Genomic DNA, 15,542 nt, shown 5'->3' with positions numbered 1-15,542 from the left:
TTCCTTCTGCATTTTTACATTCTTGAAATTCCTCCCCTTTACCCCTGAAGTTCTGTTTGGTCTTTGTTTTATATGCAGTCTAAGTAACCCTGTTCTTTGAGACACATCGACTATCTCCCCTTTCATAGCCACACAGTCCACACTTGAAAACTCTGCTCTCTCTGGACTGACTTTATTTTTTCCTTTATATAGTATTCATGAAAAAGGCCTAATGATCAAAAAGTCCTTTCTTTATTTTCTCTTTTCAGGAGGACATGAAGAAAGACCTTTTGTTTCATTTGCACAGAGGCCCTCCATACTTCTGCACTTCCTTGTTATCAAGTGCTTAAGCCTGTAAATTAAAAAAAGCTATTACTCATGAAGACTCATTTATTCCTATCAACCAACCTCTTCTAAAAATGTCCCTTCTCCCTTTTGTATGACATTTAGGATAACTGATTTCAAGCTATTTGTCTACCCCAACCAATCTATTATCTACGTTTAATGAGCCTGCAACAATAGCAAGATAGTCTTTATGCAAGCAGAATGTCAAATTATTAGTCTATAATAAAAACTCCCTACACCACAATGCTGCACTGCTATCTGTGTCAGATGATACATAAGTACATTGAAAATATAAAAATTTAAAGCTTTTGATAACTGTCAATGCTCCACTGACAGACTATCTGCAAAAGTATTTCAGCAGAAGGATTTAAAAGTTAGTTCATCACACTCACACTTACTTGATCACTGCCCCAAATAGGCATACTGCATCTTAAGGTAGATATAATAAGCTTTCCAATGATGTATGTTTGTGTGTGTGTGTAGAGCCAGTACATTAAGTCAACCACATCAGTGGTGTCTGCTGCTTGCTTAAAACTGTATGAGTGCCTTTTTAACAATTATGTATTATTATATACCTAAGGACCTAAACTATGTTTTAATTTTCTAAGGCTTACACCTATATCATCCGTCTGATCTCAAAACATTCAAACTGCATGATGGAATTAGCATGAACTCCCTATTTGCTACTGCATCTCAATTTTGAAATGTACTCATGTTTAAATATCATGTATTTTTGCACTCTATAAATGATAGTTCTATTTGTATGTGTAAATATATTAATGAGCAGAAGTAGTTAAAAAAAAGACAGGCATGCACAAGTTTCACTGACTTCAAAAGTTGTTACACAGGTATTGCCAAGGGTAAAAATGGATCCCTAATCTTTCCAATCAGTGTCTTGCCTTTCTGTGATATCTTTCAGTGGGGAAGACTCTCCTGATAAGATAAGATGAGATAAGACTTGCTCTCACCTCCCCATTCCCAACCTAAATTCAAAATTCCTGGAACTAACTGATAACTCATATTATCCAGATGCTGAATATAGTTTGTTTTTGGAATTGAGGAACCCTAACTTGCTTAGGAGCTCCATTACTTAGAGCTATTTCTAAGAGGGCAATGGGGTTACTTACCCTTGCACCATCGTTGCCAGCTGTACCTTCAGAGCCTTTCTCCCCTACACCACCCTATGGAGAGTATCCAGAGGTCCAAGTCATTTATATATCAAAACAACTACAGGATTATCAAGAGAGACGTACTTCTGTTTAGTATTTATAGGAGCAATGATAAGGAGACTTACCCTGTCACCCTTGGGACCAGGAGTTCCAGCAATACCTCTTTCCCCAGGCATACCCTGAAGACCTGGAGGACCTGGATCACCAGGAGTCCCAGTGGGGCCTGGATTACCCTGAAATGAATAAAAAACAAATTACTGCCTATTAAGTTGAGGTCTCTTTGTCTTTAGAGTGAAGAACCATCTGTGCTTATGAATATGCCTCTGGAGGACACTTGCAAGTAATAATTTTCTCTTAAACTTCTTGTTCACATCCAAACATTTTTCAGGAAACCAAGCTGCAGAGCTGAATTATTCATTAATTTTAGAATTTATATCCAATGTTTTGAAAAAACTAGTCATGAATCTTGAGTGCATGAATGGATGGGGCTGGGGGAGTGCGGGATAAAGGAGGGATGCTAAAGTGGCTCTAGGTAATCTTCTCAAACTGAATCCTTGGATGTTGGACAGCTTCCATGGAATAAATAAAATCAGTCTTCATTACACTAGTTGCCAATGGCCAATTATTGGACCTGGGGATTGTCCAGGGCAGGGATATCCTGGCTGTGCTCTCTTTCCTCCAAGCTATGCCTCTTATGTCCTCTGTAAAGAACATGGTGGTACAGGGTCTGTTATGACAGCTCTATACTCCCAAGGGATCCCAGTTCATATGGGTGGATTCTCTCCTGACCAATGACACCAGCTGTACGGCTACTCTGTGCTGGTGGAGCAGCACAAAGTATCCATAGCAACAGAGATGGGCTGCCCAGTTACTTACTGTAAACAGGCAAGATTCTCCAGACAAAGGCAGCACCACCGAGTGCTCTATTTTATATAAATGGTTTCATACTGTTCTACTGAAATACGCAAACCACACCGGTGGTTTTAAGAAATGTTCAGTCCTGTACTTTAAGGAGCTTTGTCTGTATACATTAAACGAAAATATTGATTTCTCAACAATATTTTAGTATCCTTCATTATATTGGTGTTATTCTACTAGAATATCTTTGATTAACATAGCAAGGCTGTTGTCCTCTTGGAGCCTTCAGGAAAACAAGATGCCTCTCTCTTGAGAACATTGCAGCTGAACAGAATCTTAAATAAAATCACTAAATCAATACACGTTTCTTGTGTAATTTACCTTTGGACCATCAGGACCATGTCCTCCAGCCATACCCTTTTCACCCTGAAGTCCTGCTGCCCCTGGTTCTCCTCTCTCCCCTGGATTGCCACGTTCTCCCTATAAAACAGATATATGTGAAATATCTGGTCGTATGCAGATCCACTTGGCAGAAAAAAATCAATTATGCATTGAACATGGGGTACTATTGCACTAGACAACTTCTACTCAGTAATGGCTTATGCTGAGTTGAACAAACAACAAACCCAAATATATTCTTTTGGCCATAATAAAAGACTCCTTTGAGGTGCATAAAATGGTACAGTATTATAATAAGATTATTTGCACATGCTATGCAGCATAGAGTGCCTTCCATATAAAGATCTTAAAATGCATTACAAACATTATTTAACAGAACTTCACAAGAATACTAAGGACTATGAGCATATTGTTATTGACTAGCTGCATAGCACCAATTGTGAGTAAAAATGGATATATGTTTATAATCATTTTAATAACAGGCAAACTGAGACACAAATGTGCTAAACTATATGTTTCAAGACTGCTCAGCATATCAGTGTCATAATGGAACCCAGGAGGTTTGCTAGGAATGGCCAGTATTTGGGGAAGATACTTACTCTTGGACCTAATGGACCTCCAGCTCCAGGATCTCCAGGAACACCCTGGTGAGAAAAGAAATACAAGTTGGAAGGAAAACACTATATACCACGTGCTGGTAGGTACAGAAAACAGGAGATAATATTTTCATTTCAGTAGTTCTATGTAGTCTGAATGTCAATGGCTGGTTCTGAATGCAGATTTTCCATGTTGAACAGAGATAGTATAATCCAGTCAGAGGACCAGATTCTGCTACCTTTACTCATGCTGTGTAGCATCTTACTCAATGAGTAGTCATCACAGACGTTTTGCAGATATTACTCATTGTGTGTCAGTGGGAGAATATAGCCCCTGGAGGACTGGAAAGTGAATACATCAAATAGGAAAAGAAGGTAAAATCATTTTATTAAGCAAGAAAAACTTGGCAAACACTCGCTATGTTACAAAAGAAGTTACCTGATCTCCAGGCTTTCCTGCCTCCCCTGGAGGACCTGGTGGCCCAGGCAAACCCTGAAAGAAAATAAACGGAAAGGTCATTGTGTATGTGGAAGAATTTAAACAGGACGCCAAGGATAAGACCTGTGCCTTCATATGTCCACTAGATCATGTCTTCAAAGATCCCAACAGAAGTAATTAGATAAGTACTGATACACAAGCATCAAACTGTTTCACTCCATAATAAAAGGAGATGACAGCAACTCTTTATTTATGCATGTAATTGGAATGTACAGTGCAGATGTATAAGATCTTTCTATACAAAGAAATCGTGGTTTGAATCCACTGTCAACATCACTATCAAAGCCACTGATTTGTTCAACTCTTGGATATCTTTTGGCTTTGAAAATCTTCAATTCCACAAAGCTAGGCAGACTCCTTGGGCTCCAATGATCCGTGGCATATAGAAATAGTATTTAAATGTTTTTAACAAAAACTAATAATATGGCTAATAATGTAGCTGCTGAAAGTGCGTGAGATGTGCTAATTACTCTGAACAATTCTAGAGACCTTTGTTTAACATCACTTTATCAAATTTCTGTAGATTACCAAGAAAAAAAGGATGTGTTATTTACTGATGTAAAAGAACTCTTGTTACACATACCTGAAAGCCTGTAGGACCTGGAGGGCCTTGTTCTCCTCTTTCTCCTGCTAGACCCTAGACAAAAGAAAAAAACTGTACAATTTAGGGACATGGCCAGATTCCACTTACATGTTCTCTGCCTGATTGTACTCATGGCAAAAGATTACGTTTCCTACTTTTTTCCTATTAATTATTATTACTTACACCATTTCAGTTGAAAAATGAAACTTTGTCAAGACCAGATAGTACCTTTTTAAGATCCTGAGCTCAATTAACTGCTGCTATAAATGAACTCAGTTCCACTGGACTCAAGACAGCTGTGTCTATTTACATTAGCTGAGAATTTTGCCCCTTGTGATTTTTAAAATGGGTGGTAGAAGGAATTTTAATAGAGATGTATACCTCTTTTAGTATACATAATAGAAAATTGATTCTTGAATTTTTTTTGTATATTTGTAATATATTTGTGTCTCTGGAATCAACAGGTGTTAAACAAGACAACTGGAAGCCTATGCAAATTGTACACTGATAGATGGATAGATAAATAGATATTTTTCTATATTTACTTGATGAGTACAACACATTTTTTGTAGGCATTTTTCACTTGTGAGGCTCATTACTCAACATTTCAACAGAAAAGCAGCTAGAGAAAAATCACAGAATTCAGTTTTAATATGCTGTATGCACATTTCTTTCTGGCACTAAAGAAAACAGCAGAAAATTTTAACATATACTCCTTTCTCAGGAGGTTAACAAAAATCTGAAGGTGTTTACATATTTGAAAAAAACGAATTCAAAAACTCTCAACTCTTTTTGACACATGCAACTAAACAGCTGGATAGATGATTCAAGCAATGTTTCATCTGGAAATTGAACTCTAATGGTGTGTTGTTATTTAGACCATTATTTTATTTGATAAAGTAATTAAATATTCCACATTAAATTAATCCAGGGCCAGATTCTGCCATTCTTACTCACAGCAAACAGTACCTTACTGAACAGGTAGTCCCATTAAAACCTATGTGACTAGCTAAGTGGGAATTTTTCATTAATATAGTAAGTATAGATGGCAGAATCAATTATCCAAAATAGAGCATAAGGTAAGGAGGAAAAGGTGGGAGGGGCACACCATGAGTTCAAATGTTCTCTCTTTTCAATATAAAAGTTTATTTAAGAAATATGTACACCCCTACCAGGGAAGAAAGGCAAAAAGGTGAGAATATGTAGACTTTAAGAAACCCTCGTATTTTTTCCAAGGATAATATTAAACTGATTCCTTAATAAAGCTGAAATTAAAAATAACTCAACGATTTACAGATTACTTTAAAGAGCAACAGAATGAAAACTGACTTTATTTGGCAAAAATCAGTTCAGAAATAAAGAAAAACACTTTTACTGTCACTTTTACTCTTGGGTACTGCTCAGAAAGTACAATGATGGGTGCCAATATAATTAGACAAACAGATAATCCTGTATATTGAAAAACTGACTTACAGGTGGACCAACAGGACCAGAAGGACCAACTTCACCATCTTTGCCAGGAGCACCCTACAGTGAAACAACAAATAAAGAGGAATTGTATAGCGCACACACATGACAAATACACATATTTTTGTGTAATCAATATAAAGAATAACAATGATACTCACTCTCTGTCCTGAGACACCAGCATTACCCGCTTCTCCAGGTTTTCCAGGATCACCCTAATTTGTGGGGAAAATTGCTACAATTACCCAATATTTTCATCTATTTAAAAATATATTTAGCTCTGAAACTAAGGCAAGCTAGATAATTAGATACCAATTAGCAAACATTGTACTCACGCTGCTGCCTTTTGGCCCAGGAAGCCCCATGCTGCCTGGCTGACCTCTAATCCCTATTGAACCTGCTGGACCTGGACGTCCATCTTCTCCTGGCGCACCCTAGAAATATAAATAATTGATTATATCACATTATGAATATTCTTCACTGTGTTCCCATAAGCTTTTGTTCACCAATAAAAAGCTAACTCCTACTTCTTATCAGGCCTGATCAAGTGCCTAATGAAGGTAACAGAAGTCTTTCAATTTATTGTAATAGGAGCTGGATTGGACCGTTAGGCTAGGGAATGATTGCCTTACAATGGTATCAAAGTATTGGATAGGTCTATTCTGTTAGAGCTCAATAATTGGCTCCATGCTGTTTGCCTGATAGTCATCTGCGTAAAGGAAGGAACAGATAGGAAAGGGGACTTGTACAAGAGTATTGAAAAATGGATTACTTGAACTCAAGTGTATCCAACAGTGAAACTTGGTGCTAGAATTTTTCATTTTCAGGTTGGTTAAGCCAATGTTAACGTACCCTTTCAAATATTAAAACCTTCCAACCTTTAGCATTTGTACTGTTATCCACTTACAATCTTGATAGTACTTGTACAATATTTATATATTCTACTTTATTTCTTCTTTCTTTTATTTTTCTCATTGTGGCTGTTCCATTAAAAATGTCCTTAAGTATATGTCAAGAGACAATTCTAGCTTTCAAACATCTTCAAGGCAATTATAGACAGAGTCATTGGAGGTAGGCAGTAATTATGGGAATTATGTAAAAAATATTTCTTTCCAACAAACCTGAGCTCACAAGTGTTTAAATTCCTTGGGATAGCCAACACTGAGCATATACTGCAACATACATTAAGCCTAATGAAAGTGATTTGCACTGACTCATTTAGATGTTAAATGCCTTCCATTTGCTGGCATTTAGAAGGACCTATGCACCTTGAGAGACTATGAAACCATGAATTAGTAAAAGGCTAATTTCAAGGAGAACAGAATTTCAAATGAGTGCAGTGCCAACTGAAGGGATCAATAATTATGTACATCCTCCTCACTCCAAGTCACAAACTACTTACCAAAGGACCAATTTTTCCTTCAGGACCCTGAACACCTGGATTTCCTGTGAGACCCTACAAAAATAGGATAACACAACAATTGATATAACCTGTGTATATGACCCTAAAATACGGCAAGGATTGCAAATGAGTTCAGAAAGTGTGCTCAGTAACAAAACATCACACTGGAATAATTTTTCACTCTGGTGGCATGACTAATGACAAGTAATTAAACTCGACCATGTTATTCCCCTCTCCGAGGCACTCCAGGGGCTTCCCCTCACCCTACTGCATCAAAGTCAAGCTCCTCATCCTCACCTTCAAAGTTCTGCACAATTTCATTTTAACTGCATCTTTGCTCTTGTTTCCTCCGACTTACTCTCTCATTTGTTGTCTACACTCCTCCCAAGACTCCCACCAGTTCATCCCCTTTATTTCTCCCACTCTCAACCATTCTTCCATACCACTCTTTATGCTTGAAATTTCCTTTCTTTCCTTGTATGGGACATTCCAAACCTGCCTCAAACATATCTTCTGCGGGATATTTCAATGACAGCTCACCATACACGACACAAATACATTAAAAACAATTAACCAATTTAACAAAGATTTGACTTTCAACCTATGTTTTCTGCACACCTCGTATTTTACATACCTACATTCCTCTGGACTGCATTATCTATGTCTAAATTAGTGCTAGACCTTGCTCCCTTTGAAGTTAATGGGAGTCTTGCCTTTGACTTCAAGGGAACAGAACCAGGTCCATGGGCTCTGATCCTGAAAATACTCATGTGATTCACTTTGCACATGAGCAGAACCATTGAACTCAAGGTCAAGTTCTATATTTCTCTTTCAAAGGTGAAGGTATTAGAGTGGTGGAAGAAGTGATCCCTGTTTTTGGCTTCTGTAAACAACAGAATTGCCTATAAAGTACATTGCCATCCTCGGGAATGGGAGGTGCTATACATATTCATAACATGATGTTGTTTTTATAATCTCCTTACCCTGGCACCTGGGAGGCCAGGTTCACCAGTACGCCCAGGATCTCCCTGGCTTCCTTTAGGGCCTGAAGAACCTGCTGGACCACGCTCCCCTTGAGCTCCCTGGAAAAGATATCAAAGCACTATTAGTCAGATGTTAGATTGAACACTCTTAGTAAGAGGAAGTAAATGCAAAATATACATTTTCCGTCAAGAGCATCTATCAATATTTTTGAAAACTGGCATTCCAAAGTATTCTGAACCATATCCTTAACATTATTTAGAAATGATCACTTGTATAGAATTAATTAACATAAGGAATTTAGAATTCTTGCACTTCTATATAGAAGGTAATAATTGATGGACCTAACAAACAAAAACATCTTTGTGTCACTTGTGAGTCAGCGATATAGTTGTTAGGCAACTCATGGGGGATTGGCCTAGCTTCTCAGTGGAGATGTCAAGAAAGAGCTGTTTTACAGGGAATGCTTCCCTCTCCAAATACTAACTTAATAGACACTGTAAAATGTAAGTAGTTACTGCTCAGTGTCTTTTACACATCATGATGCAAGCATAGGTGCATCAAGTTGGAGATATGAAAGGAGAGTGGAAAGCCTGAGACCCACAGGAAGAGCAATGTTTTTCACTTAGAATCTGGTCTCACCATGTTTGGAAGACTTGACCCACTGTCATTTGGCATTTCCTTTGGCCCTGCCTCCAAACATTCAGCAGATCTGCTCACTTCCCACAGCAGCCTATCTTTTCAGTTATATTCTTCTTTTGCATATATTTTTAAGCATGAAAGGGAGGAAAATGGCCCAAATCAGCTTACCTTTGGTCCAGGCAAGCCATCAGAACCTGGAAAACCACGATTACCAGGAGCACCCTATGCAAAAATATCATAAATCATTACTAATAATTTGATGTTCAATCGGGTTTTGAAGATCAGTTTACTTTCTTATAAAATCCTTGACCTCCAACTGGCTAACGTGCCTTCAAAATGCTCTTTTACAGTGAAAAATATTTAAGGACTTCTTTCCGATCTCATCACTCATGCTGAGTATTACACCTTAGCTCTTTAAGTAGCCCCACTGAAATCAATGATACTATTTCTGTAACAAGGTTCTACTCAATAGAAAAGTTATCAATCTGACATATTTCTGAAGTGACTATCACTGTGATATCTAAACACTGAGTGCCCAAATGATTTGCTGAGCTTCAAAGTAATATTAACATGCCAGGCTTCATTCTCCTTCCCCAAATAAAAAACCCAGGATAACACTGGAGTAAATGATACTCAATATGAGGAAGGCATAATGCTACATTTTCATATTCTCATCCTCACATGGCCACTTCTGAAAAGAAACTACTGTGTATTACAAAAGAGAGCATCCTATCACTTCAGAGAAATCAGGTCACAAAATTTCTAGTGTAAGAAACAACCATAAATCACAGCTGTCAATATACTATCATTAAAGACAAGTTTGTCTCTGCCCACACCAAACTATAAGGGAGCTCACATTCAGGTCCAGGTCAGATATGATTTTCATGAGAGAGGCCCACCTCTAACAAATATAATTATTTTTCTGGCTTCCTTACCCTTTCTCCAACAGGGCCTGGAGGACCTACTGACCCTGGATCACCACGAGGGCCTCTTTTCCCTTCTTCACCCACAGAGCCAATGGGACCCTGAGGACCATGTGGACCCTATTGAAAATATTTGCTTGTTTAGAATAAAGAAAATTAACCATTTTTATGGCTCAATCAATCACTCTTTCTTCCAACATGAACCATAAACATTTTCAGAAAGAACAAAATTGGGTAGTTAGATTTTTTTTAATTTCTTTTTAAATCCATTATAAAATGCAATTATTCCCATTCAGATTTTCCTTTTTCTTTGTTTATCAACTAGTATTTCAACATGAAGTGATCCATAAATGGACGGTAATTCTAAAATTCGGCTCTACATTGTGCCTCACAATCATTTGACTCCTTGAATAGGATCCTATTATTTGTAATTGTGGTATTTATTAATCGTAGGCAAGTGGCATTAAGGAAATCAGTATTTAATTATTTAAAGAACCTGTACGGTTATGGCATCCATACTATACAATACTAAACTTAGGGTAACATTTTTCTGTCTGATTGACACTGCAGATCTCTTCTCTGCAATCCATCTCTGGTGTAAGTCCTGAACTGCTTCTGCACATGGAATCCTTATGCCATCTTCCCTGATGGATTTGGCTCAGTGACATAGAGGCTCTGATTCTGACACAATTTTCATTCTTGGCAGATGGAATTGAGATTTACCAGCCCCACAGCTGACAGAAATTGTCAATGCCACTCTCTCTAGAAGGATATTCTTCCAGACATCCTTAAAAAAATAGTAAATCCAGCCAGTGTTCAAGAAATCATTTGTCAACATTGACAGCTTTGCTGACTACTATCCTCTTGCTAATAATTTAGTTGAGCAAGAATATTAAGAATGTATTGCCAAATCAGCTACGACTGATCCTGGCTCTGCTAGCTAATAATCTTTTCATCCAGTCTTCATATGGCTCCAAGCTGGTGCTGGCCATGTTGATGGATTGTCTTCTCATAGCTATGAATAGAGTCCAAACATCCATGCTAACACTATCAGGTCTACCAGCATCATTTGATATTGCTGATCAAAGAGTGCTGCGGACGGACAGAGCTGTATCAAGCTAATTTTGTTCATTCCTCTTGGACATGGCCCAGAATTTTACGATGGACAGCCAGTTGTCTCCCAGAGTTCTCATATGTGGACTCCCTTGGGGACTTGTCAAATGCAATATTTATATACAATATTGGAGTAGATTGTGAGATGCTGTGGTCTAAGTTGCTACCAACCTATGCTACATTCAGTGCTGTTCAACATATTTTAATATCTTTCCTTATTTCTCATATGGGACCAAAGCATGTTGTTAGAGCACAACCCTGTGTCCACGGGCACCAGGGCCCAGTAATTTCCTTATAAGACCAAGAAGTTGGAGCAGATCCATTCCATGGCTGCTAATAAAGCATCAGGGGATCCTGTATTTCTCTGTTGTGCTATGGCCTCCTCAAACTTGAGTCCAGGGGATAACTGGCTGAAGGATTTACCTTGTCATGGATTCAAAGGACCTATCCTGCCCCTTATTCACAACAGAACCTGAACATGGTATTCCATGGTCATTACTTGCAGGTCAAAACCAATAACAAGAAGTAGTACTAGATATGTCTCAATAAATATAGTATTGTGCTCTGCACAACAATGAATGTATCATTCTTTGTTTAAATTTTGATTTGGTTACAAAAAATGACTTACTGGTTCCCCTTTGGGACCCGCTTCTCCTTTGAAACCTGGCACACCAGGGTCTCCCTGAAAACAAAGATATCAATACCATTAATCTGCACAAACCATTCAACCAGCCTTACCTGAGTTACCAAGTACAGTGGTTTCAAATGAAAAATGTGACAGTGCTTCCGCTAATCTAGTCTATAGATAGGTTGTTCACACATGGTAACTCCCAATAGCTCCTGATCCTGATGTCCTTAATCAGTTCTCACTCAAGCACAAAGTCCATCGACTTCAGTAAAAATTTTTGCCTGGAATAAAAATCTTAGAACTTGATCCAAGCCAGTGATTTCCCTACACCCCCCTGAATTTCCCCAACACTCCCCCACAAGTTTTGTGAGCTAGTTACATACCAATTCAGTGACTGTTTGGAAATCTGAATTTAAACTGAAACATTAATACACACTTTAAAAGCTTATACAGTGTATGATAAAATATATGTATCTGAAAAAGTATAATAGATTTGAATAGTATGAACATAGACTAGCTTCCTTGCTTCCTTATACAGCTGTTTTTTATGATGCCAGTGCATTCATTTTGGTGATGTTGGCCAACCTAATAATTTCAAATGATTATTTGTAAGCAAAGTCTAAATGAGCTCTCCCTGACAGCTAGTGATGAGCTGGGGCTGCCGGGAAAGGCTTCAGGGCCAGATCATATTTACAGTTACACCTAATCTACCTAGGTTTCCAGGAAACAGAGCTGTGTTGTCCAAGTGATAGATTTTGGTGGGGGTTGGGTTACAAACCACTTGAATGTGGGGGGAATGGGAGATGAAATGTTGTTCTTATCGTATGAGTAAAGGGCAGTAAAATTGTAGCCTGTGATGATTTGAAGACATCAAGAGAGAGGGTGGGGACCTGTCCCTCTCCACTGTTTAAAGACAGAGCTGATTAGGCTCCATAGATAGTCTTTTGTTCTGTTAAGTGACCACTGCAGCTGAAGTCACTGACAATCAGGTCTAAGTACTTAGTCCTGTTGTAAGGACAGTGTTCCTGTGGGTACAGTGTTTTTGTGTAAGAGACAACCCAGACTGCACTAGCAGCGAGCGAGGTTCCCGCACTGAGAGCTCAGCTGAAATCACTGAGAGCTGGTGGAACCTCAAGAGACCAACTCACAGAGGTCACAGTGGCAGGTAGCAGCCAAAGGTGACTGTGCAGGGCCTTTAGCAACAGAGTGGTGGAGTGAATGGTGGCACAATGAACAGACGTGGCCAGAGCGAACAGTGAGCAGCTGGAGGAACAAGCAAAGTGCCTTCTTGTCCCCCACCTGGAAGGTGTACTCACGTGAAAGCACCTCTGAACTCTGAGTGTCCACTGACCAAGGACAACACCGGTGAGCGGAGTACGGTGGAGGGAATAGTGAGGGGCATGTTAAATAAACATTTGTTTGTTGGACTATATTTTAGTCACTTTGCTCCAGAATGCTAGATTTGTGACTGGGAATGGAAACTTACATAAATATGTTTCCTAGTAGGCCAAGATTTTTAAAATGCATTATTCGCCAAGGTTGTTATTTCACATTGTTGCTATCTTGGGAGGTCATTATATTGGAGAGTTTCTGTACTAAACATTTTTATTATTATAATTAATTTTTACATAAGAATGATCATACTGGGTCAGACCAATGGTCCATATAGCCAAGTACCCTGTCTTACAACAGTGGCCAATGCCAGGTGCTTCAGAGGGAATGAACAGAACAGGTAACCATCAAGTGACCATCCCCTGTTGCCCATTCCCAGCTTCTGGCAAACAGGCTACGGACACTCAGAGCATGGTATTGCATCCCTCCCCATCCTGGCTAATAGCCACAGATGGACCTGTTCTCCAGGAATTTATCTAGTTCTTTTTATAATCCTGTTATAGTTTTGGTCTTCACAGCATCCCCTGGCAAAGAGTTCCCTGGGTTGACTTTATATTGTGTGAAGAAGTACTTCCTTTTGTTTTTTTAAAACCTGCTGCCCATTAATTTCATTGGGTGACAACTAGTTCTTCTGTTATGTGAAGGATTAAATAAAATTTCCGTCTTCACTTTCTTCGCACCAGTCAAGATTTTGTAGACCTCTATCATATCCCCATTAGTCATCTCTTTTCTAAAATGAAAATTCCCAGTCATTTTAATCTCTCCTCCTGTTTCATACCCCTGATCATTTTAGTTGCCCATCTCTGCACCTTTTCCAATTCCAATATATATTTTTCAGGATGGGTGACCAGATCTGCACACAGTATTCAAGGTGTGGGCATACCATGGATTTATATAGAGGCAATGTGATATTTTCTGTCTTATTATCTATCCCTTTCTTAATGATTCCCAACATTGTTTGCTTTTGTGACTGCTGCTGCACATTGAGTGGATGTTTTCAGAGAACTATCCACAATGACTCCAAGATCTCTTTCATGAGTGTTAACAGCTAATTTAGATGCCATCATTGTGTATGTATAGTCGAGATTGCTTTCCCATGTACATTACTTTGCATTTATCAACATTGAGTTTAATTTGCCATTTTGTTGCCCAGTCACCCAGTTTTGTGAGATCCCTTTGTATCTCTTCGCAGTCTGCCTGGGACTTAACTATCTTGAATAGTTTTGTATCATCTGCAAATTTTGCCACCTCACTGTTTACCCATTTTTCCAGATGAATATGTTGAACAGTACTGGTCCCAATACTGACCCCTCAAGGATACCACTATTTATCTCTCTCCATTCTGAAAACTGATAATTTATTCCTACCCTTTGTTTCCCATCTTTTAACCAGTTACTGATCCATGAGAGGACTGCCTTCTTATCTTGTGATGGCTTACTTTTCAAAAGTCAATTTAAATTAAATACATTTTTTTTAATTTTTTTTTTTAGAAATCTAGATCTGTTATGTATTTTGGTATAACTTGCATTTTCCTTACGTTAAATTTGCATAATCCTAACAAAACATTTACTTTATTCATATCTCTTTTATATATCTCATTGGACCTGACACCCTTCCCCGTAAATTCGAACACCCCCCCTAATTTCAATTCCTGGGGAAACCACTGATCCAAGCACTGTAACTTATTTTCCTGTATAGTTTAGTAACCATCTCGGGCACGTTATGGCCAACAGCTGATATAGAGAAACCCAAAGAGCCAATCCCATATACTGCAGATTTCTGACATTTTGTAAATGACAATCTGTTTCACTGGGTAATTATATTCAGTGGAGTTACAACTGGTTTATTCCAAAATTGCTCAGCTAATAATGCTGTGAAAGAGTATATGCTGAAGATTAAACAAACCAGACTGCTAATGGTTAATTTGCAGAAGACTTCAGAGATAAAGGATTTTTATAAAAGCATTAAGCATTTAAGCACAATTACTTCTTGAATAATTTTGGACTACGTTTGGCATCAGAAAACTACTCCCTTCTATGAGACTAACTACAGGAACATTTTAATACATATATGATAGTTTATGCTTTCTGTAAATATGTCTCTTTCTCTGTAATTACATATACAAAATACTAATTAAGGCTCTGATTCTACAGGTGACTCCAAACAGGCAGGCACACGGGCCAGTGACCACAGAAGCCAATGAGGCTTTGTGCACAGGTCTCTGCCTCTCTGCAGTCAAATTCAAGACTGGGGCCTAAGAAAGAAAAATCTGTATTTCAAAATACACAGAAGAAATTAATGGGAACCAAGTCTTGGTATTTTCACTCCTATTCAGCATGTAGTGGGGCAGCTGCCCCACTCCCACAGAAAAGGGGTTAAAAGTAGCCCTGGAGAGGGATTAAGAACAGCTGGGGGAAGCTGACTGGGTAGCTGAACACAGCTGTGGCCAGCTCAGTCAGGGCCCAGCTGGCCCTTATAAAAGAGCTGCAGGCCAGAAGCTGGAAGACTCTCTCTCTAGCTTCTGAGGGAGAAGGATTTGGCCACCTGGGAGTTGAGAAGAGTACCT

At 38.6% G+C, this 15,542-nt stretch overlaps 1 protein-coding gene across 4 annotated transcripts in view; it reads right to left on the bottom strand.

The window, feature by feature from the left end:
* The window catches only part of COL5A2 (collagen type V alpha 2 chain), a 337,654-nt gene that overhangs the window by 29,494 nt on the left and 292,618 nt on the right, over window positions 1–15,542 (bottom strand). For all 4 annotated transcript variants that reach the window (XM_030579765.1, XM_030579766.1, XM_030579767.1 and 1 more), the window contains 14 exons: window positions 11,585–11,638; window positions 9,856–9,963; window positions 9,089–9,142; window positions 8,281–8,379; window positions 7,298–7,351; window positions 6,231–6,329; window positions 6,057–6,110; window positions 5,902–5,955; window positions 4,429–4,482; window positions 3,786–3,839; window positions 3,350–3,394; window positions 2,733–2,831; window positions 1,619–1,726; window positions 1,452–1,505 (listed from right to left, as the gene is read on the bottom strand). In XM_030579765.1, coding sequence (XP_030435625.1) covers window positions 1,452–1,505; window positions 1,619–1,726; window positions 2,733–2,831; window positions 3,350–3,394; window positions 3,786–3,839; window positions 4,429–4,482; window positions 5,902–5,955; window positions 6,057–6,110; window positions 6,231–6,329; window positions 7,298–7,351; window positions 8,281–8,379; window positions 9,089–9,142; window positions 9,856–9,963; window positions 11,585–11,638 — 990 coding nt within the window. The remainder of the gene's footprint in view (window positions 1–1,451; window positions 1,506–1,618; window positions 1,727–2,732; window positions 2,832–3,349; window positions 3,395–3,785; window positions 3,840–4,428; window positions 4,483–5,901; window positions 5,956–6,056; window positions 6,111–6,230; window positions 6,330–7,297; window positions 7,352–8,280; window positions 8,380–9,088; window positions 9,143–9,855; window positions 9,964–11,584; window positions 11,639–15,542) is intronic.

The sequence above is a fragment of the Gopherus evgoodei genome, chromosome 11 (genome assembly GCF_007399415.2).
Source record: "Gopherus evgoodei ecotype Sinaloan lineage chromosome 11, rGopEvg1_v1.p, whole genome shotgun sequence".
NCBI lineage: Eukaryota > Metazoa > Chordata > Testudines > Testudinidae > Gopherus > Gopherus evgoodei.
The sequence above is the reverse complement of the archived record's forward strand: the minus strand, read 5'-3'. Positions and strand labels throughout refer to the sequence as shown.